Raw genomic sequence first — 27,444 nt, 5'->3', positions numbered from 1 at the left:
TGTTTTTGTTTGTGGCTCATCGAAAATGGAAAGAAAACTACATTGCTTATTAATATCTGCTGAATTGTTTAAGAGGATTTTTAAGATACAAGTTAAAAAAATCCATAATTTCAATTTCTCCTTTTCATTTAATAGTAGACATTCATTAGGACCCACACACTGTAATAAATTATAATAATTTCAAACAAGAATTAAATTACTAGGTACCTAGTGAAAGAGCCATTTTTTCGTAGGTACCCTGTAATCTAACTGTCAGATTTAAAAACTATTCCCAATCAACTCTTCACAACATTCACATTTATTCATCTATGTTAAATTAATAAAAGGTGTGAATAATACTGACAAAATTGATCATTATTGTTCATGAAGATTTAGAAAATTATAAGGTAATCTAAAATGTAAAAGGAATTGAGGGAAACTGTGAAGGTTCTTATAAATAAATTCATTCTATGCTTTTTCTCCCATATCAAGAAAGAAACTTCAACAAGACTTATTTAAATTGACTACAGAAGCTATTTGATAAATTGCACATATTAGAACATAAACTACTTTACCTTATTTTTAGGGGGGTTTATTTAAAAAGTATTAAAAGTTTACAATGGCTTTAACACAACATGAGAATTCACCCAAAATATTAACAAGTGACATTGAAATAATACCAAATGTCAGTTTCAATACAGATTAAATAAGGGCTGATTCTAGATGGTACTGTGCACCTCATAGGTGATCCTGAGCAAGGTCAGTTCCCATTGAAGTCAACAGGAATTCAAGTCATTCAGAATCTTACCCTTAGGAGAGTGATTTCAAAAAACCGAGAGAGTATATCCCGCTCTCTGCATATAGAGACCTAAAATTAATGTGGTATTAAACACATTTCACAATCAGTTTTCCTTCTCACACAGATGTCATCAGTTTAGCTATCAAAAGTAACCACTACATTTTGTTATAACCCTACAAAAATCCAACACAATCTCTATAGCAGGCTATCTTGTCCTTTGTACATTTGCCATAATTCCTATCATCTAACCTTGCTGACCCTCCTCCCCCTTAACTGGGATCCCTGCAGATAAAGTAAAGCATGCCAACATCTGTTCCCATTCACACCAATTTTAATTTACAAAAAGAGCTTTGCTATTTTCAGAACAGGCTCCAAAGCACAATGACAGATTTAGGGCCTTTAATGGGGTTGCATTTCTGGTGTGTCAGCATTTCATACTCACTATGACTCGATTCTAAAGGAATATACCAGGGGAATCTGAGGGGTTTTAACCACTTTAAGGATGTTTTCCTCATCGCAATTCTATTTATCACTTAGCTAAACAAAGGTTTAATGTCATTTAACAAACCACTATAGGTGCTGCCTTGACCAAAAAATTGTAGTCCCAGGAATGTTGATCCAAATGTGAACTCTTTCATTCTATGCAATTTCAGGTGTGTTTAATTCCTTCAAACACACAACTTTCTATTTGTTTGCTTATATTATTTAAGGATGGGATTTTCAAAAGCATTCAGCGTCACATTGGCCTAACTCTGCTCCAAACTATGTCTGCTCACATTGACTTTAATGAGAGCCGAGATAGGCCAATGCTGAGCGCTTTTGAAAATTCCAACCTAAATCTTTCCTGCTGGGCCATACACCGAATGTTGCAATATCTAACCACCATTTACTAAAGTTTGTTTAACTGGAATGCATTTACACACTCCTCATTGCAAAGCTAAGAATGTTGGCCATCCTTACCACAAAGTAATAAAGTACAAACACTGTGAATAACATGATCGTTTCACTGTCATACATAATCCAACGCACAAGGTGTCACAGAAATCATTTTGTAGTAGTTCACAATAAGGTTTTCAATCTACTTAGAGCTTTTTAAGCTTCATACAGTATGAAGAGCAACTTGGAGAAACAATGCACAAGTTGTGTTGTAATCACATAACAGCTAAGACATGAGCAGCTGAGCAGAAGGAAGATGGGCAATGGAATGCCATATAGTAATCAGCACTGTTGACTAATCAGAATTTGAGACACTAGAAGGTAATAAGGGTATTATAAAGAATGGCTTATTGAAGGAGCAGCTGTTTATGTGTAGCTCACTGTTTAAATGAGTTCCACTAGATTGCCACGGCATGTTTTGGTGAAAATGTTTCATTCCTTGAAAAATGATTATTAGATCAGGAACAGCAAGCACTGAATAAATGGCAAGTATTTGAATATCAAGATACCAAATACACTAAGAGAAGCAGTTATCTGGATGTTTGGAACCCCTAAAAAAAGTTACAAAAGAATATCCATTACTTAAGGAAAGCCTAAATGTCATCTTTGTTAGCCTCCACCACTGTCTGTTGTTGCCATAGGCACAGAAGCTGAGGTGGCTATGAAGGGTAATATACAAGGATCTGGGGGGGGGGGGGGAGGAACACAAGGGAAAGTGTAAATAAAAACAGCTACTGAGCCACTTACGGTATTTAAATTTGCACCACCAGCCAAAAAACACAATAAATAAAATCTACTTAATTTACAAAATAAACCAATTTTAATATCCCTAGACACAAACATATCACAACAAAAAATATTGCTATGAGCTCAACTAGGAAAATCTAATGAAATAATGTTAAAACAGCAAAAAATAGAAACAATATTCAAAAGCACAACATTGAAAACAGACAAACTCACCATAATTCTCAGACAACAATCATCTTGTTCAAATCTATTTGTCATACAGTTGTTCGACAGTTTGGTTTTTTTTTAATTTTTTGGTTTTTTGTTTTTTTTTTTAGAAAATCAGCTTCTGGTTTTGCTTCCAAAAACATCTATAAACTGTTTGGAGCATGAAGAAGACTGAGTAATACTGCTGGAAATTTATCATAATACAGTATTTAAAATATTCTACTTTGGACAGCAAGAGCTTGGTAATATTTAAAAGCAGTCAGCAAGCAGTGGAAACTCTGATATCTTTTGTAACAGTTCACATGTCAAACTGGCAAAGTGCCCACAGTGTACGGCAGAAAAATCTATTTAATGTCTGCCCCACAAGGCGACATGAGGCTTGATTGGCAGAAAGCAGAGAGTGGCTTTTGATCATGTGTCCTAACAAGCAGTTCCAGCTCCTGTCTCTTCGGCTGAACGGCTCCACATTACCTATTCAAACAGAAGTGACAGGCCACTGCACTACTCTTTGGCTCTAGTCTCACGCAGTGGGAGCTATGCTGGAGACAGAGCCACTGATTAAATATATCACTTTTTCAAGACAAGCAGGTTGTCTGAATCAAAGCTGGACAGAATAGACTCAACATTATTAAGAGAGGATATAAAACTGGAGTTGAGTGATGTTAGGCCAGTTTGTACAGCCTCAGGGATTCACAGACTGACAAGGGGAATAAGGAACAGCAGAACTCATAAAGCAGGGTCAGAAATTAGCTGTGACACCTTGGCCATTTTCCCATCACTTCAGGGCCACTGTGTTTCAAATCCTATAGTCTCTTTTTGGCTTTTTTTAAAAATGATTTAGTAGAAAAATACACACACAAAAAGCCTGGACTATTATAGGTTACAAATTGCAGTCTTAATAGAAATAAAATCCTACAGCCATTCTGCATTATAATAATACAGTGCTTTCCAGTTATCTGGTTTCTTTCTGAGTTGGTGATATACACTTAAACTGAATTGAAAAAATGTTTTCAACGTGTTTTACTACTGGTATAGCACTGGCTAAATTTGCTAATAAAGATTAAAAGGGAGATAGAAAATTGAGAAAATTATTAAATAGAAATGTTTATTAAACTGTCTTTTTTTGTTCACTAACAATATATTTAATTTGATGTCTGAAGTTGCATGTCTTCCAGTAATTTGTTCTATGATTTGGTATTTAGGCAATGCAATGCAGTAGATAAGATAACCTTATCAAGACATTATAACATAGGAACAAGAGATACGATAAACATGCAGAAACAAATGTTCCAAGTGAATTATTAATTAACTGGCTAATTAAAGATATATCAAAGCCTATTAATAAAGCTGCAACAAACAAATTTACATAGGCAAAAACAGAAACAGTTCATAAAGGAAACTGAAAATCTAACATAAAGAAAGCTTATTATAATAGGTAGCACATTCAGGTACTAGGTCTTTAACATTCCTTCTGTGCAATTCAAAATCCTCTATAAAATATTAAAACAATGGTGCAAATGTATGCGGGCTGTGGTAGAATTATTCCTGGGGAAACTCAGTTAATAGAGTCACTCCACGAATGAATTTGGCCCAGAGCCTCTGGTTTTCACTAGCAAGCTCTTCTGACGCATTATCAAACCTCTGCCCTTTGTGTTAGTTTTTGTTTCACTGTAAATATTTAATGGCAAACTGCTTGTTACATATTTAAGATAGGAGAGGAAGTGTTAATACCTGAACTAGGATCCAGACACATTTTAAATATCAGACTGGCAGGTAAATTCAAAGACACATTTAAAGAGCAAAATTCTGCCTTCATTGGTACCCTCAACAAATACAACATGGTTATAAGTGACAGCAGAATTTGGCCTACGGCTTTATGGGAAATTAATAGGAATTTGCACCAAAGAGATGACATATATGGATGGGCTACTGAGTTTTCAGTTACATTTTGCTACTTCCGGGACTCTACCTTGTGGCATTCAGAAATACTAGACTATGAAAATGTCAACTTGCGTGTATCATTTTCAAATGGATAAAGTGCAAAACAGTGTACAAGTTCACTGAAGCTATAAGTGATGTAAAGATAATGCCCACAGCTCAGAAGGTGATACAAGTCACATCAAATCAGCTGAGAATCACGTGAAAACAGCAGGTGATTGAAGAATTAATCTGATAACAATGCATTATAACTGCATTTCAAAGTACAGCAAATAGTTATGTAAAAGTTGCCTTATTCTTTTCACTCCAAAGCATTAATAATAAATACAACAACAAAGTAGAAGAAAGCAAATAATTGTTTATATATAGGGCACCATGCCCAGAAACTTCTTGGTACTTTACCAAATAAAACTAAAAATACACTCTGATTAATAAAAGACAACAGTTATTTAATAAGTTCCAGAATGTTATTCTGCAGAACAGGACATTTTGGCTTGGCTTTGCATGATTGGCTGTCTGTGCAAAAGAGCAGCCCAAGACTGGAATAGCATGGCTGTTGTTGGTCAGGACTGAGGTATGTTAGCAGAACTGTCTGGGGATGTTTACGCAATATTTGCCTACACTACTGCATCGACCACAGCTATTATGCTCTCCTTTTCATGAATCTCTCTTAACTACTGCTCTGCGACTGCTCTGCTATGTTATTAAAGAAAAGGGGAGGATTTTGACATGCATGTCTATTAACTCATTTCATTTTGGTTATGTCTTGGAGTTCAGTATGCCAATGACCACATAAGGAAGGAAGCTGTCTAACTGGATATAAAAATTAAAAGGATTCATCACAACACGTATAGGTAGCATAGAAAAATTTAGCCCAGAAAACTGGATTATGTTTTTTCTGATTCCTACTTTGTGTTCACTAGTAATATAATATACACTGGGACGTGAGAAGACACAGAGTTTGGGATAGAACTTGAATTACAGATCTAAGAGGAGCTCACGTACGGTTTGATCCTGCTCCTGCTGAAGTCACTAACAAGGCTCCAACTGGCTTCAGTAGAACTGGATCAGGCCCAGAGAGCAGTGTGAAGGGCCGCAAGCTCAACAGATGGACAAACCGAAACCACATGTATATGGACATAACTTTGTTAAAGTAAATGGAGTTAGGCTTTCTTATTGCAGGGCTGAATTTGGGTGATATACCCTGAAAAAGAAGAATACTGTTAACAAGCTGTGATCTGAATTTCATTATTCTGAACTAAATTGTTCCTTGTTACAGAGAGAAATTCAAAACCACATTTCCTCTCGCCCAGAAGAAGACACCCTATGACAGTACACATTTTTAACCTGACATCCTTCATGTTGTAAGCCTCAGGAGGAGAAACAATCTCCAAAAAATATTTAACTAGCATTAAAAATATCTTTTAAAGAAAAATACATAAAAAGAATTAACTGATTTTATCCAGTGCTTAATGGCTTTTAATAGTAAACAAAAGTAAAACTGATTTTGAATAGATATAGTTTCCTTAACGTAAAATTTGTTTGGGGTTAATTAGCACAGCTGAGGATTAATCTTAATAATTTTATGTTGCTTACACTGGAGGCAGTTTTCCACAAGCCTGCCAGCCAACATCGCTCACGGAGGAAGTGGCATCTTGTATTTTCAGACTAAACCACAGAGGTGAGAGCAGATGCTCCCCCTGCAAGCTGAGCTGGGCAGCCTGATTGTGTAGCTGCCTCCTTCAGCCAGGCGGCAAATGCCTCTGTATTTCACATAGCAACATTATAAAGTTGTCTAAATTATTTTTAAGTAATGATAAGGTATCCAAACCAAATACTGTATAGGAAAATAAGGAATATATCAGCATTTTAAATGTACACAACACTGAGCATTTTTACAGTCGTTTCTTTAAGAAAAGCAGATCTAATTAGTTGTCTCTCTAAAGTGCGCACCTAGCATTTTTATTATGTATTATAGCATTTTGCTCAGAGCTGACATTTTTATTCTGACAAGCACTGTCTAGAGAGCTCTCAATAAATAATACATTTACAATTTTCAGTAAATAAGCAGTGGACACAAATCGTTATCCTTACTTACAGCTGCCCCTCTCTAATAGTGCTTTTACAAGTAAGGTGACTATTCAGTCTAATGCAATACTCTCAGTGCTGGAAAGATATTTTCATTCATTACCACAGTCACAAGCACTTAAAGCACTTTTAGGCCCTGTTACAAAACAGCAGGAATGGCAGAGCAAATAGGACTAACTAAAACTAAAGTTCGTCACCAAAGAAACCTGAGGTTGTTCACCTAAAGAACTTGAAAATTTGCTTGCATGAAGGTTGACGTACATGGTGCTGAAGCCATCAAAAGAATATAAATATTTTCTTCAGAGATTTTTATATTAAAGCTGATAATTGTAAAAAAGACGGGTTTCAATTTGGCCCATAATATTAATTTGCTAAATCAAAACCTGACTACAGCATGTACTTCAGTTCCTATCTTAAAACATTTTCTGATCATAATATTGTTAGCTTTACAGTACATTAGAAACTGCAATGAAGTTTGAATTTAGTTATCTGCTGCCGAGTCCACACAAGTGAAGCAGCTTTGCATATTTTTATAGCTGTTAACTCAATAATGTTCTTAGCCATGGAGCCTGATTTTCTTTCATTTGTATCCATTTACACTGAATTTGCTTTTCTGATTCTCATAAGGGAAGAGCTGGCTGTTTAGATAGCCCCTTGCATTTTCTTATTTGCTCTTATGATACTTATAATGTAACTAATAGGTCTTTGAGTCAAATATTGCATAGGTAGGTAGGTAGGTCACAGAACACATGATTCCTAAAAAGCATCAGAAATGTAGGTGAGTGTACTGCAATAAATAGATGAAATAGTATTTGACAGAAAAGCTGAGACATTTTATCATATAGTCAAAAATGTAAAATTCTCTCTTTTTATTGGTGGGACCTGGGGGAAAGAGGTTTAATGAGGTTGCAGGCAAAGACAGAAGGTGGAAACGAGAGGCACAGGGATGGGGAAGTTTCTAGGAGGCTAAGAGAGGAAGGATCACTGGGGAGGAGCTGGTTGGATGAGCTCAGGAGGTGCTGACATTTAGAGGATCCAGGTTCAGTTCAGTTTAATCCATTCCTGTCTGCAAGGCAGTCTATAACTGGAGCTCAGAGAAGCTAACTGAAGAAAGACAGCACTGCTGTGAGTCCTAATAAAAAGGTAATTCATCATAATGGGTAGAGGATGCAAATAAATTTGAGGTGTTTCCCTTAAAAAGTGACAATGAACACACCACAATAAATAATCAAAAAACTATCTTATGACCCAATCTGCACAATTCAGATCAGAAAATAGATAAAAAGGTCTTGAAGCAGTTTAAACAGAGTAAGTTCCAACAAGTGGGCATTCTTAACTGGGACACAGAAGCACCATCAAAATGGGCAGTGGAAATGACCTGGTGGTGTCATTGCAGCTCCTAGCAGTGCCCATATCACAAAAACCGTCACCACAATTGACAATAACTGGTACCCTTGTTAGTAGTCTGAGGACAGAGGCTAAAAGGTGACTGAGCATGGAAGCCAAAGTACTTTTTCACCCCAGTGATGGTCCCTACAGAGGAGGAGTGAGGTACATTGGCAACACTATCTATTAATCCATCTCCATATTTATATTGCCCCCCCTCTCCATAATATCTCAGGGCACTGTGGAGAAGCCCGTAGTACCCCATGTATGCTGTACCAGATTTGTGAACCAAAAAAATAAGACAGGATGTTTTCTGCTGGCTGTCAGCTCAAGAGAGACCCTGAATAATTATAAGAAATCACCACGTATTGTAGTTTGTATGGAGCCCAATGACATGTGGGGGGAGACCTAGTAGTCTCATGTGATCAGGCATTAACATGATGAACATCAATACCAAATCCTAGGATAAACAGGTAGCTCTCCAACTCCTCTACTTATTTATCATCTGATATTATATGCTGGAAATACTGACAAAGCCAGTGAGATATATTTTGATCATGAAGTGAGTAGCTCTGAAATACTTTGAGTACATAAGAAATTAAGAAAAAAAGTCAAAACGGCACTAATCTTTTACACACTCCCGGGCCTACAAAAGAACAAGACAAAACCTTATGATCAGCAATGAAGGGAGTTTGAAACCACAAGAGTTTAGTCAGGGAGAAAATTAAGTACCCAGACACTGACTGGGTTATAAACAGCGTTCATCAAAGAGATTCCTAATTTAAACAGAAAATTAATTCCTTATTCAAAAAGCAGAGAACCCAACCATAGCAGAAACCATTCTAGATCTACTTCTAATGAGGAACCAATTGAGATAACTAGGTGCTTTCTGCTAGTGTCCCTCAATTATTTGAATTCAGCCTACTAAGAAATGGTTTCACAGGACACAATGTCCCTTTCTTTAAATGTATGGCTAACACTGTTTAAAATACACAAGTATGAAACAAGGCTGGAGCCCCTCATAACTACTATCATTAAGATACAGAACAACAAGCTACAATTTCTTCATAAAGGAAGAAAAAGCAGTCAAAATAAGTGACTAATGTGACTGTGGGAGAACACACAAAGATCTGAGGGTAAAAAAGAACCTCAAAGGGGAATGGAGAGATACAGAGGAAAACACAAGAGGACTAGAGAGAGTCAGTTAGGCATGCAGCGAAGAGGTAAGCTATGCAAGAATACAGAATGAAAGGGGGAAAGTGTCCTCCATGCCTTTGCCCTACCCTTTGTCTATCATGTCTATTTAAACAGTGAACTTTTTGGCACAAAGATGGTTATTACTCTGTTTGTACAGTGCCTAGCACAACAAGGTCCTGTTTTTGATTGGTCCATAGGCACTACCAGAAAAAAATCAAAAATAATAATAATAAAAAGAGGAACAAGAAAGGCTTCTACAAATCTAACACACTGGGCAAAAAAGGAATGCTAGAAAGAGAAGAGGCTCATTCAATAGAAAAAAGTACAAATCAGCTGTGATTGTATAAAGACTGAGTTACTAAAGTGCTTTATTCCTTTTGAAGAAAAAACTGTTAGTAAATACAGAAAAACCATGACAATACAGCTGTTGATAAAAAGCAGGTAAGAGCCTATGTACAAATTTTGACCGAATATATGATCATCTGTGAATTGATGGGAATTTGCTCACAAATTTGTGGGGATGATCCTGCACCATTTAAGACACTGGGAACTTTACTATTGACTTTCATTGGCACAGGATTAGGCCCTCACTCTGTTACCAGCAAGTATTTGTGAAAATTCATGGAGAACGGGGCAGGTAGTATATGACTGATACATAGCAAATCTGGTAAAGGTTTTTCAGAGGGGAAAAAGGACTATTAGATTGTAAACTCTTTGGGGAAAAACCATCGTTCAGTATTTGTGAACTGTACCTAGCACAATACCCCGCCCCCAAGCCTTTGATAGGGCTTCCAGGAGCTACCACAAAACAATTAATTCCTATCACTTTGGATAATCCTAACTTCAAACTATAGTAAAACTATGAAAAAAAAAATTGTTCAAATATAAAATATATCTGTAACCATCCAGAACCCATGAAGAATATATAATGCATATCTATTTGATAAATGGCAAATATTTTAGAACAGACAAGAATGAGGCCTTATTCAATGGAAACATTGGGGGCGGGAACGTGGCAGAGACATAACTGTCCAACTGGAATTAAATCCAGCCATTACTCTTTAGAAAAGTTCAAGGACATATTCAATGCCCACAAGTAGCTAGAAACTCAATTCTTTGTCTCATCCAAAAGATAAAATCTCCTTGAGCACTATGTCCTCTTACACTACGCTGGGATAAGAGTTTAATATTAACTCAGGAAAAAAAGAATTCTACTCACTCACCAGAATTTCCAAAAGGGGGAAAAATGATGATTGTCTACAAGTAGTTGTAGATTGTAAAATATAATTAGGGAGGGAAATTTATCAGGGTGATCCAAGGGGGTATAACTAGGAATCATACAGAGAAAACTAAACAAAAGAGCATTTCAACTAAATATAAGGAACAAATAATTCTAAAAATCAGATCTCTAAGGCTATAGGAACATCTCCCAAGAGAAGTGATGGAAGCCCTGTTGCTTGAAACTAAACCGAAAGGGCTACTTATGGATATACTGTTGGGATCAATCCTTTCATGCCTGTGGGAGGCTGAACAAAGAATGTAGAATTGAAACATTTCTTTCATTTGGTATGGTATAGTATATATACAGATTTTGTGAGCAGTATATATACAGATTTTAATATACCTATAATTGAAATGTAATGGCAATAGCACACTTATAGACCACACTGTATCATCAAATATCTTTGTGTAACTTCCAATGAAATCAATGTGAATTGCGCACATTTCCATGTACTTTGTGCTGTATGCATCTTTACTCCTATTATGGAAGACTTTTTTGTTTTGCATTGCTCTTAGCTATTTTAGTGTTAACTCTAGAATTTTCGCCAGCAAATGAAGGGTCAAGAAAGAGTTGAAAAACCATTGAATATCTACATATATAGTACTTTAGTAATTTATAAACTCTATTATACATATACACAAACATGTATATTATCTATGAATGTGTGTTTAATATACGTTTAGACATGTATACATGGTCAGCTCCATGTTACATATATATGTAGGGAGAGAGAGAGAGAGCACCTGCATACATGACGGATAGTAGAGATGGATATAATAATATACTGTTATTTATATAGAGGTATGTAATTCTACCCTGAATGGTAATTTAAAAATTTCTGATTTTTAGCACGTCCAACTCTGGTCTTCAGTGATGAAACAAGAATGGGAAGCAGTTTATAAAAAACTTGTGCTAGAATTTTGAACTGAGCTTTGCTGAAAAATGATACTGTATACATCACACAGAATCAAGGTCAAAAGTGAAGTAGGACTCAAGGCTCTGAGTAATGAGGGCTTAGCACTTAGCAGAAATGACACGTCCAGTTTCCAGCTCAGGAGTGCCAGCTGACTGGTCATACTAGCATTCCATATCTATGGAGTCGCACTGGTATCAACTCTGAAGGGAAATCTGCCCTTCAACCTACAGACAAGATGTGTTCTAGTAATTATTACTTTTAGAGGCTTAGGATGAGGTACAACAGAATGTCTGGTTGGAACCTTTGCCTAGAAGTAGGCAGACCAGACAATGGAAATATATCACATAAACGCAGTAATAAGCAATGTTTGGGGAGAAACTTCTCTTATTGGAAGGGTAGGGCGTGTGGAGGGGAAGGGGGAAAACAGACATTTGAACGGGGTGCCAAACATGGGCACTCTTCATCTGAACACTACAAAGAAATAATGTTTCTTCTTCACTGGAAGATACTCTTTAAAAAAAAAAAAAATCCATGAAAGGCCCTCCCCAAAACACTGTGCATTTCCTTCTACAGAAAATGTAAATAAGTTAGTATATTGAAATTATCCAAAACTCTTAATGTTTGGTATGGCTCAGTTAAATTAGACATCTGGTCTCATTTCTGACCTCTTATACCGCACGAGAATACATTTCAGCAAGTCTTTATGTACTCAGCTAAGTGACTTGTAAACACTGAATAGAATTTTATTATTTTTATATTTAAATTCTACCACATCTATTTTCTTTCCAAATCATTACAAATTAAGTCACAGGCTGTTTTAATGTACAATCTGTACAAGGACTGGGTTGGGAACTCATTATTATTTGAGTTTTGCAGGTGATGGTCTTTTTCCAAATTACATGTAACTCAAGAAACTGACCTAAGATATGTTTAGTCCTGCATGAGGTGCTTATGTTTGTAGTGTGATACACAAGGCATGATATTGGCTGAAGCACTATTATTAAAGAAAGATTAAAACAGCAGTACATTATGCTGAAGCATTCACTCTTTCCTTTGCAGACAGACGGTCCTGGATTACAAGCAGCACTTGACCATTTAAATCACTACAACAACCAAATTTAACCAGCTGGGCCATATTCTCTTAGGCAATGCCTGTTGACCTCCTCGGTCGCAGCTGCTCAAATGAAATTCTGATTAGACAACTTATTTTCAGAAGCCAAAGGACTCTGATTAAATATATTTATTTAGACATGATAAAGTCTTTAAACTCATATTCATGTTCTCACAATTACCAGTTGTGGTGGGGCCCAGAAGCACCATATACAGGGATGGCTGACATTTTATATTTGAAAGCACACAACCAACTATGAAGCATTTTGCATTGGAGGTTCACGCTAATCCTAGCCCATATTCCTCTGGTAGACCAGAAATTTTGTGACGTTAAAGGAAACATGGGGGGCATTACTGGTCACAGCAGGGGACTGGGAATCAGGAGCTCTGGGTTTATTTCCAGCTCTGCTACCGACTCACTGCATGACCTGGCAATAGCCATCTAGGGCCTAATCCAGTTGGTCTGTTGACCTAATGGGAGTAGAACAAGGGTCTATAACCTTCCTATGACTAAATTTCCTCCATGTAAAACTGTAAAAAAAGGACTATTTACCTACCTCATTGGAGTGATAAGAGACTTAATTTGTTTGTAAAGTCCTTTGAGAAACACAGAAGAAAAGACCCTCAGAGTTAACTCAGTAGTATGCAGTAGGAGTTAATGCTTCCTCTCCATTAAATTAATTGAATTATTGTATTATGATGACCCTCATTAATAGACAGTAGCCTTTGAACTTTCTGGACTAGGAACACTGTTGTACTAGGTCATGACTATATCAGGGCTCAGTATGACCCATGGATAGGACTCTTCAGCAGCCCTGGCTGTGTATCATCTTCAGAAGAACCATCAACTGACTCTAAACAAGCCTATTTTGATGGTTATTTGCTGAAAGACAAACCTCTTTGGCCCAGCTATACTTAGGCGATTATTAGGTCATTTAAAAGAAAGGGTCTGCTACAGGAAAAAATGTGTTTACTAACCTATGTCTCATTCCTGCAACTGATTCAATGCAAGCACAGGGTCTGTCCATACATAGTCAACTGCAAGATCACAGCCTTAAAACATGTAATTGAAGCCAGTTTTTAAATGTTCATTTTTTTCAGCTCAAACACATGTGAAAAGTTGTGGATCACCATTTTGCATTACCCGTATGTTTTTCAGGTAAACACTGAAGCAGGTACATTCAGCATTTTGCTATTTCACATGCACAGGTACCCAAATCTACCACAACAATTACAATCTATTTCCACTCAATATAAAAATTAACAATAGCTGAGATTTTGGAGCATGAAACACATTGCACAACTGCAAATAGTTGCTGCAAATTAATTTTCCATAGTCACTGAGTAAAACACAGTGCAAATTGATGCCCAACAATTATTTCTTGCAATAGTCAAGTGACCTTTCTCTGCAAAAGTAGCGTGGCAAAAACATGAAAATAATTTAACATGAAGATGTGGTCAGCCACTTTTGTGCCAAAATAAAGAGGCATTAAAATGAACAGTGCTCCAGCATTAGCTGTTCCTCAGAAAGCAAGATTTTATAAATCATGCAAACACTCTTCCTCATGGGAATATGGAAAACTCTTACATTCAGTAAAAAGTGGTCTTTTTTTTTGTATAAAGTATCTCTCTAGATGAAACCAATGCTAGTATATACTAATAAAGAGTGAGGACAGAAAAGACACCAGAATTAGTAGGAAGAGAAGTTAAAGTGTTTAACCCATCACATTAAAATATTAACTGTAAACTATTTGATGCACATTTGGTTTTACATTCCACACAATGCACTTTTGGAAAAGTCTTAGCGGTGGTGTCACTATGATCAACAACAACTTCAAACTCCAGCAGCAAGAATGAGCCAAGAAGCCTTTGATTAGCATGGAGTGCAGAACAACTGTTAACTGACTGTAAAAAATGATTTTGCCAAAGTAAAATTTAAAATAGTTTCCTAGTCTAGCCATCAAACTTAAGAGATAATTTTTAAAAGAATGATCTTTACAGCTGAAAACAGACAGATGGTTCTCAAAAATCTGGGACATTCTTTGGAGACGCTTCTCCAGCTTAGGAAAGGACACCTCTAGAACACAGTTAACTATGTGCCTGTCATTTAAAAACTATGCCAAGAAATGTAAAAACCTTCACATATCTACCTCCCTGCATATTTTCCCCATATTTAAATAGGTTGTTTCAGTTTTAATGGATTTCTACTTTGCTACACAGAGTCTGAAGATCTCACCGCATACCCTTAAAAGCCTGTGAGCCAAATCATCAACTCCAGAATGTTACAGCCCCCTTAATCCTGAAATACCCTCTAATTGATGGGGGAGATGGAAGATTCTGCAAGTGTCCTTTTCTCGCATGTTTTTTCCCAGATTTTTCATTGCAAGGGCAGGACTTGTTCCACCACAGAACCATAACCGTGTCTTCTTCAGGACCCTCTGACTCCCTGAAAGTTTGTTGTTGTTTTGCCAGAACAATCCCTAAGCAGGAATTCCATGGCACAGAGGTAGAATAGAAAAAGCCTAAGGACATAGAACTGTGGATTCTCCACTGGAGTCTAGGTGAAGGGATATTAGGTCATGAGCACCCGCTGCTCTAACCCGCCCTCACTCTGACATACACCCCAACCATCTCTTCTTTAATACAGATGCTGTGCAGGACTCCCATGGGCTCAGGGACTGGGAAGATGGCGCCCACAGAGGCTGCTGAGGCTTCACTACACATGAAACATGAAGATCTCTGTGTAGAATCCATCCATGTGCAGATCTAGAAGGATGAACTCACTTCCCCAATTTTATTTAGTCCTTATTCAGGCAAAACTCTCATTTAAATCACGGAGGTTTATGCTGACTAAGAACTGCATATAAGGTGATTCATTGCCTCGTGATTTATCTCTATTTTTGTATTTCCTTTTCACATATGCACATATGTTTTATAAAATGCATTTCTTCAGCCACAGATCTAGATATACGGGTCAGAGCTATCTCCTCCTTAGCCTCAGAACAATTGCCTACCTTCCTAGCTGCAAAAGTTGTTATGAGTAAAGTGAAGAAAGATGACAATTACTGAGATAAAATTAAATAACTAACGTTTTTCTGCACTTCTATTGTTTAAAACAAATATTTTTCTCTTAAAAGGAGAAAGATTTACCCAAATATATCCATGAACACGATGAGACCAGCTAGCAATTCATCGTGATTTTTTTAATAAGCTGAGGCATCATCTAAGCTTAAATCTTTGCTTTGACTCAAAGGCACCACCTAAAATTCAGAAAGTTTTAGAAAACAGAGATATCTGTCGAACATGCCTAATGGATCACAAACTGCCATTGCCATGGTAACTGTGAATAACTTTTTCCCAGTTATTGCCAATTATGCACTTCTCTGGCTCTTGATACCCAACACATTCCTTAAGGCATAGAATCTGTAGGAAAAAAATATATTACAACAGTCTTAGCCCGCACATACCTTCCTGTTCAGTCCTGGTCATTTCCTCTAGTTTCTTCTGTTTCAGTGTATCCACCACATCAGCAAGGCTTCCTTTGCGGCGTTCTGGAGTTCCAAAATTAACACTGGTCATTAGCTCACTGCGATCGCGACCTCCTTCGTCGGGCTTGTGTGGTGAGGTAGAGGTATTCCGGAAGGAATATAGGGAACATAACTTATTACTCTCTGACTCCTGCAAAGAAACAACATAACATGAAAACACAAACTATTCCACTTGTATCTGCGACATTTGGATTAGATGACAGGTGAAGGTATATAAATATTACAGTGAGCGGTTTACAACAGTAAGTTATGCAACTGTCTCTAAATTCCATGCTAAGGAATGGTCCTGTTACCCATGCACCTGCAGGGATCTCCCAGTTCCCCAGAGCAAAATACAATTTAAGGAAGGTGGTGGTCTTATAGAAGTTTAGTTGCCTCAGTTACAATGTTTGATTATGCCCCGCCCCACTTAAGCCCTGCCTTGTCCATGATTCTCAGCTTTCACACTTTCCCCTTAAGATACAGAATATTTCCTATTCAAAGAATGACAGATTAATTTTTTTGTGAGAAATGATATATTGCCATTTGTTTCAATAAATGCTTTAGGCCTCTGGAGTCTTCTCCTGGTTTGCGCAATTTGCATGTTGATCCCTTACATGTAGTATCAATAAAGAAAGCACAAGAGATCAAATTAAAAACATTGGGCCAGATTTTCAGCAGGTGTAAGGCAGCATAGCTCCACAACTTCAAAAGAGGTAAGCCAATTCATACTATTTAAGGATCTGGGGTCCATTGCTTTTATAGAATCATAAAAATACAGGGCTGGAAGGAACCTCAAAAGGTCATCTTGTCTAGCCACCCATGCTGGACATGGTGGCTAGACAAGGCATGGCAGGACCAACTATACCTAGACCACCCGACAAGTGTTAGTATAACCTGTTCTTAATAACCTCGAATGACAAATTCCACAATCTCCCTTGGAAGCCTGTTACAGTTCTTAACTATCCTTATAGTTTGAAAGTTTTTCCTAATATCTAACCTACATCTCCCTTGCTGCAGATTAAGCCCATTACTACTTGTCCTACCTTCAATGGACATGGAGAACAATTGATTACCATTCTCTTTATAACAGCCCTTAACATATTTCAAGACTTATCACATCACTCCTCACTCTTTTTTTTTTTTTTTTGTCAATTAACCTTTCCTTATAGATCAGCAAAAAGAAGAACAGGAGTACTTGTGGCACCTTAGAGACTAACAAATTTATTAGAGCATAAGCTTTCGTGGACTACAGCCCACTTCTTCGGACTAACACGGCTGTTACTCTGAAACTTGTCCTTATAGATCAGGTTTTCTAAAACTTTTATTATTTGTATTGCTCTCCTCTGGACTCTCCAATTTGTCCACATCTTTCTTAAAGTTTGGCACCCAAAACTGGACAGAATATTCCAGCTGAGGTGTCACTGGTGCCAAGTAGATCAAGACAATTACCTGCCATGTCTTACATACGACTTTCCTGTTATATACCCCAGAATGCCATTAGTCTTTTTTGTAATTGCATCTCATTGTTGACTCTTAATTAATTTGTGATCCGCTATAATTCCCACATTCTTTCCCACAATACTACTGTCTAACCAGTCATAATTCATAATTTTGTATCTGTGCATTTGATTTTTTTCCTAAGCACAGTACTTTGCACTTGTCTTTACTGAATTTCATCTTCTTGATTTCAGATCAATTCTCCAATTTTTCAAGATCACTTTGAATTCTAACCCGGTCCTTCAAAGTGCTTGCATCTCCACCCATTTTGGTGTCATATGCAACTTTTATAAGCAAACTCTCCACTCCATTATCCAAATCATTAATGAAAATGTTGAATACTACCGCACCCAGGAAAGACCTCTGCATGACCCCACTAGTTTGACTGTAGCACATTGATAATTACTCTGAGTACAAACTTTCAACCAGTTATGAACCCACCTAACAGTAATTTAATCTAGACCACATTTCCCTAGTTTTCTTATGAAAATATCATATGGGACTGTGTCAAAAGCCTTTCTAAAATCAAGATATATTACGTCTACTGCTTCCCCACTAGACCAGCAACCCTGTCCAAGAAGGAAATTAGGTTGGTTTGGCATGACTTGTACTTGACAAATTCATGTTGGCTTTAACCTGTTCTTTCCCTATTCTGGTTTGTGCTCCTTCCCCCCTGTTGTTAATATTAATTCTGTTAAGCATCTGGTCACAATTAATCTTTTTAGTGAAGACTGAAGTAAAATAGGCATTAAACATCTCAGCTTTCTTGATGTCATCTGTTGTTAGCTCCCTTTCCCCACTAAGTAGAGGACCTACACTTTCTTTCATCTTTCTCTTGGGCCTAATGTATTGATAAAACCTTTTCTTATTGCCTTTTATATCCCTTGCTAGGTGTAACACATTTTCTGCTTTCACCCTTCTGATTTTGTCTTTACATGGTTTGTGCTATTATTTTGTATTCATCCTTAGCAATTTGTCCATGTTTCCACTGTCTGTATAATTCTTCTTTGATTTTCAGGTCATTAAAGAGCTCCTCGTGGAATCATATTGGCCTCTTACTAGTCTTCTTGTCTTTGCTTTGCATTGGGGTAGTTTGCAGTTGTGCCTTTAATATTTTCTCTTTCAGAAACCATCAGTTCTCTCTTCCCTTAGATTTTCTTCTCATGGGACCTTACCTACCAGTTCTTTGAGTTTGTTAAAATCTACTTTTTTGCAGTCCATTGTCCTTCTGCTGCTTTCACTCCTTCCTTTCCTTAGAATAATGAAATCTATCATTTTATGATCAATTTCATCCAAATTTCCTTCTATCTTCAGAGTCAAAGGAATAGAGAAAATCAGATGAATACACATAATTACACTGAGCATATGATATGCATACATGCACGCTCATGTATTGCTCCTTCAGTGTTTAGATCATGTCATTTTCTTACAGAACAAAGATTAAAATACTTCTGATATACATAACTGGAAGTAACTTTACAGACTTAAACAGATAAGAATGAGCAAACAAATGAATTTTAAGTCAAAAATAGTCATGTATACTGATATGCATGAGTATTGGGATTGTGTACACCACATGGGGTATTTGCATAACTTACACAATGAAAATTATACACTATATCAGAAATAAATATGGCATCTTTTTTGGCAATGGGAAGAAATTAGTATTTTGCAAAGAAGCTAAAAACTAAGCACCAACAAGCTGCTGCTAATTTCTTCCTTTCATTGCTCTCAACACGTTGCCCACCTTTGAATCCCTTAACTGGCTTCTTCTCTTGCTGCATTAAATTCAAGCTCCTCAGTCTCCTGTCCAAGGCCCTCATCTACATCTCTGCTCTCATTTCCTCTTAGTACCATTCACTGAAATGGATATAAGACTGGATTCTCAAAACTCCCTCTTAAAACCTCTGCACCAAAAATTACCCATGCCCTCACTTCCCCAAATTATTGCTCTGTGTTTTAATTTTGTTGGTTTTATCTAGATAAGATTGTGAACAGTCTAGGGGAAGGAATATGTCTAGAAACTCTAAGTTTTAAGTACTATACTTACAATAAAATAATACTAATAATAGTAATATATTCAAGGCTTGATAGAAAATGTATTAGTACTATCGAGAACCATTCCCCTAATGCCACTGCAAATGCATACCATTCACAACAATAGTATCCTTACTATCCTTTGAGCTGAAGTAGTACAAGGTAGAATATTTGCTGTGAAGTGTCCCTGGTGACATAGAAGTCTGAAGAAAAAAGTGACTAGACAAAGTTAACAATGGCAGACATAAAACTCTGCTCCAGCCTTAATGGGATTAAGAAGTGGCTGTGCAAAACTGCAGGATGAACAATACAAACAACGAACAAGTAGGGCAAGGTCTATTGACGACCAAGAAGATGGTGATGACAAATCACCATCTACCAATGTTCAACATGGCATTATTACCATCATCTACAAAAGGTGGGAATATTTGATAGCTATTCTGAAAATGCATTCGTTCACTGATGGGGTGTGCTCCCCACACTCACCCTGAAGGAGTTAATGTAGGCCAGATGGACCAATTAATCCTCCTAGGCTGCAAGTTGGGGGATATTTGCACTAAGCGCAGAACCCTAATTAAGGGAAGCTCACCTATGGAGGAACCGGAGGGACTTCTATAAAACCAGGGAGCTGGTAGCAGAAAGGGTACTGCAGGGAGGAGGCTTCAGTCACTCTCCCTGGGATAAGGTAGAGAAAGGGGCTTTGGACCGAAGATGGAGGGTTTATCTAGCAAACCCCAGGAGATAGCGGTTTTGCTAGGACGGAGAATGCGAGCCTTGGATAGGCAGAGTAGGAGAGGGAGAGAAGCAGGCAGGGAGAGGCAGGGTTTGAGGTAATACACACCTTGGCTGCTATGGTCCAGATAGGGTCCTGGACCGGAACCCAGAGCAGAGGGTGGACCCGGGTTCCCCTATCAGCCACTGAACAAGTGACATAGCTGGGGCAATGATCATGAAGCATGTCTGGGACCGTTCGTCCCAGTCACTGAGGGAGTGACTCAGCCAGGGCAGTGGACTTAAACACTGCCTGGGATGCTGTAGAGGAGTTTGACAGAACCTCAGAAGGGAAGGACTATTGTGAGTTGGCCGGAGGGCTAAGCCACAAAGACGAGGTGCTGCAGCTCCTGAGGAGCAAGAAAGGAGCCGCAGAACAACACAGCGAGACAACAGACCTAATCCCCAGAGGGAGGGGAATTATCACCCAAAGGCAATGCTCCATGGCCACGGCTGAAGCACCAGGGCTGCAGTAGGCCTGCCAACACTGTGCACCATCGTCAAGGAATGGATGTCCAACTGGAGGATTTGCAAAGTTGCAACGCCTCTTAGCCCATTTTCACTGGGACGATGACCCACCTGTGAGATCCGCTATTTCAAAGGGAGTTTCTACTACAGTAATGATTTATTACTTGCTCATCCAAGAAGCAAGTTCCCGAAGGATTCCCACCTGTTGGCTGTTTAAAAATTGACTGCCTTTTCATTTTTTTTTCCTCAATGTCTCAATCAGTTTTACTTAAAGAGCATAATGAGCTTTTAATAGAAATTCGGGAGGTAAGTGTATAGAAGGCCACTGCTCCTCCCCCCATAAGAGGAAAAGGGGAAAACAGTTCCCTTGAAGGTACAGAGAGTTCTGTAGGGAAGGAGATCCTACCCTTGTCTGGCTAGCTAGCTTGATCTTCCTGTGTGGTAAGGAGTGTCTTTATTTCCCCCAAGTCAGAATCAACTTAAATGTTGTCCATTGGACAGGCCTAGCAGAGCAGAGTAGATCCATAGCGCTGATGAGAATTCCTAGTTTGGTTCAATTTCTGTCAATACTGCTAAGATTAACTTATGATAGGGGGATGGACAAAAGAATGCGAGAAGCTGGAAATGGGCAACGGGATGCATCACTTGATGATTACCGGTTCTGTTCATTCCCTCTGAAGCATCTGGCATTGGCCACTGTCGGAAGACAGGATACTGGGCTATATGGACCTTTGGGCTGACCCAATATAGCCGTTCTTATGTGAGTATTAAGTGAAGATATCCAGATATACTCTGATGACCAAATACAGGCAGTATTCAAGCTGCTCAGGAAACTAGTCAATTGATTCAACTGTAAACACTCAATTTTTTTTTAAAAAATGGTTCTTTTACCATAAATTAGATTTTTCTGACTAAGCTGGAAATCATATCTTTAACTCATGTCACTCTCTTTGAAAGTTGCATTTTCCAAAGTATAACACTAACTGATTTCAGTGAATAAGGATTTCAAGGTTGGGTAAAAAGACAAAATAGTGGAAAAAAGCTAAATAGCAAACTTGCAGTCTATGCAGAAAAGGTGGATTTTATACAGAGTGCACTTTAGCAACCAAAAAAATGATGAAAATCTGGAAGAATGAGCCTACAACATTATTAAATACTGCATTAATGTTAATTCAATTCCAAATGAAGAAACAGGAAAAGAATATTAAAATTTATAAATACAAAAATATTATTTCCTCTTGCTAAGAATCATATTTCACTTCTAATGGGAACAGAGAGTTGAGAAAAACCCACAGATGTAAAATGGTGACTATGATTCAAACTACTCCTGGTAAAAGTATCATTTACTACAAATAATATAGCAAAGCCCACTTTTTCTTTTCACTTTAACCTAAGCTGAGATCTGGTAGAAAATGCTCACTAGGCTTTTAATAAAATCCTCCCACTCACACATTATTACTAGTTAATAATAAAGGACTTATACATGCTTATATCAGACTATAGAAGCAGTGCAGAATTTTTCTGATCCTGAATCACGGCCTGCTCATTATCTAAAAATCACCCAAAAAAGGTGACATTTCAGGACAAACTCTTAATAACAGGTTCAATAAAATTGGCAGATGGCTTATGATAAAAAGGTGCATGATAAATCATAATGCCCCAAGAAAGACTTTGTATTTTTAAACAGTTTTTCCCTGGGTTTTTTTCCAATTTTATGTATGTTTTTAAGGTATCAATTGCAGGGTTGACAGTACTTGAAACTTTATTGTCATGCAACCTAGAAAGACAGAGATCTAGTCAGGATCACTGAAATTCAACTACTTACGGCCCAGTGGGGACAAGCCATTGACCTGTGCTTAAAAATGCTAGGTTTTAATAGACAAAGTAGATATTGAGCCATGATCCTGCTCCCACTGTTGTCAATGACAAAAGTCCCACTGCCTGCTATACATCTCTTATTTTTGCCTGGTTGGAAAAGGCATATCTGCTGTGGCCTGTGCTCATAAAACAGCATCTTGGTCCACGAAATTTTCATGGAAATTTTTCACTTTAGTTGAAATTTCCAAGTTTTTTATTTTTAAAAATTAAAATTAATTAAAATGTTGGGGAACATTTTTGGTTTTCAAAAACCAAATGTTTTTTTGTTTCAGTTTTTCATTAAAAGGTTGGAAGCATTTTGTGGGGAAAATAAAAAAATGAAATATTTTCAAAATTTCCAGCAAAAAAAAACCCGGTGTTTTACCAGCTCTACTGTGACACAGTCAGTCCAATCATAGTAGAAAAATATTTAAAATATATATTTGTTATATAAAATATTAATTTCCTTGCCAGCCCATCGCACATGCAAATAAAGATAGAAAATGGCCCCAAAATGTCTTAAATGAGATAAACAATTCAACCCAGCCTGGGCAAAGAAAACATCCTTATACTAGATAAAATACCCATCCATAGTCATAGAACCTGAATCCTTAAATTGACATTGATGAAGTCCAGGAAAAAAAATAATTTTACAAAAGAAACTATCAATTCATGAATGCTACAATCACTACGTACTGAACAATCAAGGAAAGGGTGGTTGGTACACAAATCAAACCTTCAGTAAGCCCATATACTGCTGCCCTAATACACAGGAAGACTGATGAGGAAGCATCGTTTGTGTTGTTGGTACAGCATAGTACAGGCTTTCTTGTGTGAATCCTTGGCCCTTTTTATACCTGGCAGTAACCATCATTAGCGGGCATAATGGAGAAATATGTGGCACTTTTACAGGTCTTCCCAGTCTGGGAAGGATAAACAGTGATTGGCCTCTCAGGTGGGTCTTTTTGGAGCTCCTGTGAGTGGCCCAAGCAAGAGCAGTTCTGCCACAGGCAGAAACAATGTCGGAACAGTTTCAATCTATAATCCGAGCCTGAAGAAGAATGAAAACACATACTGACTGCCAGGAATAGTTATGTACTCTGTACTCCATACTGGTTCTTTTAAAATCCTTACACTAGGGTAATATGTATAAATGTTTTGGAATGCATTTTACACTGAGCATCTGAGGCATATATGGTAAAAATCTCCACAAAACTTATTTGAAATTATTTCAAATTTAAATAGTTAACTCTAAAAATAAAATTAAAATTAAATAAATAAAAGCAATTAGACCAACATCTTAGATCAATCATCTGCTACATTTCATATTTTAAAATCATTGTCGTTCTGAGTTACGGCACGTAAGTAGAAAAAATCTTAAGCTCTACAACATTTTTTATTTTATTTGTGAAAAGATGGATTTGATAAGAATTTAATAAGTACGATTTTCTCAGTATTGAAAAAAAAAAGTCATTTTTTTATGTGTCAGATTCTAGCATATTTACTTTTGTTAAGTTGTCTGTTATTCTGTTAGTAGTCCCATTGGTTCCAGCAGGACTAGTCACGGATAAAGTACTATTCCACATGTATGAAAGTATCAGAAACTGGCCCAACATCCCTGACCTCAGTGTCTAAAGACAGTTTTACAAAGCAACTAAAATGACACTTCTGAAGCTCTTTCATTTCTAAAACGGAATACACACACGAAATGACAGTTCCATCTCTGAAAGATTGTAGGGCAGAACACAAAGAAGAGAATGTAATTGACAGCATGCAACATACGGTATGTTGATCTATCTTACCTTTAACGTAAAAAAAAATAAAAATCCTCCTCTTATGATCACTGATTTTCATAGACACTATCAGGTGTACTCAGTCTTCCATACAAACACATCTCCCATTAATACTAACAGAACCCTACATTCCTATTTTAAACATTAGGAAGGAAAAGTAGAAGCCACATCCTAGACTCTGCAACCTCACAGTGAAATGGATCCTGCAAACTCAGGGTGAAATATTCCAGCTTTGTCTGCTGAAGGCCCAAACCACACTGGAATTATTGTGATTCTGCCCTGTTGTTGAGGTAGAAAGCAAAGGGTTACATCTTGGGACTCTGCAGCCTGGTGCATCCCATAGAACCAGACTCCATGGTAGTTCTCTATTAGGGCCTATGGTGAAGGCTGTGAGTGGGCCAGCAGTTTGGTGAAGTGCATGAATCCACTGGTCACAAGCCCTAACCAGGAAAAATGCAGAAGGCTGTGGTCACTGATAGAGGACCGCTCCTGACCTTTATTCTAGTTCTTGTATTTTGTACAGGGGACATATATTTTACCCTCTATAAGAGGAGCAGCCATACTTATTTACCCTCCGAGCCACATACAACAATCTTCAGAAGTTTGAGAGCTGCGAGACATGCACAATCTGCCCCACAGGGCGGCACCTGCCACGGCACAGGGCTTCTGCCCCAATGCCCCTTCGTGAGGAGAAAGTCCTTAGACTCCCCACTCCCTGTAGGGCAAAAGCCCCCAATCCCACCACCTCAACAGAGGGCAGAAGCCCAGTCCTACCACCCTGATGTAGGGCAGAAGCACCGAGCTTCCCCCCATCCAGTCTGGTAGCTGAAGAATGAGAGGCGCATGAGGAGCTCCACGAGCCGCACTTTAACTGTAAGAGAGCCGCATTCGGCTCGCAACCCACAGTTTGGCCACGCCTGCCCTATAAAGATGAGAGAAGGAGCAATATTGTGGACAAAAATAATAGGCAGAAGACTCCAGAAAATTAGGGAAAAGTGTTATTTATAATGTAAGAGTTTAACTTTAATTACAAATTTTCAAACTTTGATTGTAGGCTGCTGACTGTCAATCATATCTTGTTCAATAGCCAACAAAAAAACACAAACGGTTTCCACTGGAGTTCAACAAAAACACTAGGATGAATGGCCAGAAAAAAGTGGAAAACAAATATTAGTAAAATAAAATGTGTTCGTTGCATTCCTTTATTTCCATGTGACTGAGGCTTTTCTATTATAAAGGGATATTTATCAGTCTGTGCATTGAATGGGACACATGTAAACACCCCAGGAAAGTTGGATATCCAGAGTGGTTTTTATTCCAAGTACTAGCAGCATGCTGGTACTTTGAGCCAGATTGGAGTTAACATATAATGAAAACAAATGTTAACAAAATCATTTCCAATCACTATATTAAAGGTTTCCCATTTTAAGGGCTCTAATGAAACAGAATTAAGAGAAATGAAATGTCTACATGATCATTTCTAATTTCCATCTGATTATAAAAAAAAAGTTTTATTAGGAAAGATTTGTAATTTATATTTAAGGCTTGCCAGGAGCTATTGAGGGAACATCATTTGTAAAGCCTAGACAATTTATGCTAAGTGAGAAGACAAATGGTAACAAGTGGGCTAAAATCTGAAGCCTTTTACTCAGCATTTACTCAAGTAAAACACCCATTACTCACTGAGATCTGCCTGATTAAGGACTGAACATGAATTGAGAACTTGGATTTAGCCCTTTACCAATTTCTAAAAAGTCAATGATATAAAATAAAATAAAATAAAATAAAATAAAATTCACCGTGTATCCTATTCCAAGACAAAAAAAATAATGGACTAAAGTAACAAAAAAGAAATTTAGTTTAGATAAAAGGTGTAAACGTTGTGCTGGATAAGACTAGTGAGTTATATATGACACAATGAATGGAACCATCAAGGCAATATTAGATATGTATGTGGAAGGAAGAATACAGGGTCTTTCCTGCTTGATTTAAAATTTAATTGGCTAACCAAAGCAGTCCCTTCCAACTAGAGATAAGCAAAACTGGAGAAAACCAAAACCTCCATATAATATGAAGGAGCAAAAGCAGAGATATAAAAATTACCAGTTTGACAAGCATTCTGCTCACATCTCAAAACAGAGAGAGGTTTCAATATAGTCAAACACAGTGAACGATCATTGAGGTGGGGCAATAAACCCGTCGTCAGATAATATCCTACCCATGTTTCCGTACATAAGGGTTGAGTGCTATAGGATTCTCTTGATCTTCTGAATCCAGAATTATCATCTGATTGGATTTTAGGTTTGGCAATACAGAACCAACACCATTCAGCCATGTTGTGGCCTGGCCTTAAACTTCAGTTAAATCTGCCCTTAATAAGAAAAAGTTAATGGAGGGAAATGCTACTCACTATTAGATAAGGTATGTTGCAGAGGATATTAGTTTGTCACAAGTATACAGTCCTTCACTAAAAAAAAGAAGAACAGGAGTACTTGTGGCACCTTAGAGACTAACAAATTTATTAGAGCATAAGCTTTCGTGGACTACAGCCCACTTCTTCGGATGCATATAGAATGGAACATATATTGAGGAGCTATATATACACACATACAGAGAGCATAAACAGGTGGGAGTTGTCTTACCAACTCTGAGAGGCCAATTAATTAAGAGAAAAAAAACTTTTGAAGTGATAATCAAGCTAGCCCAGTACAGACAGTTTGATAATAAGTGTGAGAATACTTACAAGGGGAGATAGAGTCAATGTTTGTAATGGCTCAGCCATTCCCAGTCCTTATATGTACATTGGCCAAACCGGACAGTCTCTACGCAAAAGAATTAATGGACACAAATCTGACATCAGGAATCAAAATACTCAAAAACCAGTGGGAGAACACTTTAACCTGTCT

General features: G+C 37.5%; 1 protein-coding gene across 17 annotated transcripts in view; it reads right to left on the bottom strand.

Annotated features, from left to right (window-relative positions):
- The window catches only part of SOX6 (SRY-box transcription factor 6), a 462,971-nt gene that overhangs the window by 241,549 nt on the left and 193,978 nt on the right, over window positions 1-27,444 (bottom strand). For all 17 annotated transcript variants that reach the window (XM_054026307.1, XM_054026306.1, XM_054026304.1 and 14 more), the window contains one exon: window positions 16,053-16,263. In XM_054026307.1, the coding sequence (XP_053882282.1) occupies window positions 16,053-16,263 (211 nt within the window). The remainder of the gene's footprint in view (window positions 1-16,052; window positions 16,264-27,444) is intronic.

This window comes from Malaclemys terrapin, chromosome 4 (genome assembly GCF_027887155.1).
Source record: "Malaclemys terrapin pileata isolate rMalTer1 chromosome 4, rMalTer1.hap1, whole genome shotgun sequence".
NCBI classification, from domain to species: domain Eukaryota; kingdom Metazoa; phylum Chordata; order Testudines; family Emydidae; genus Malaclemys; species Malaclemys terrapin.
Note: the sequence above shows the minus strand (reverse complement) of the source record. Positions and strands in the feature narration are given on the sequence as shown.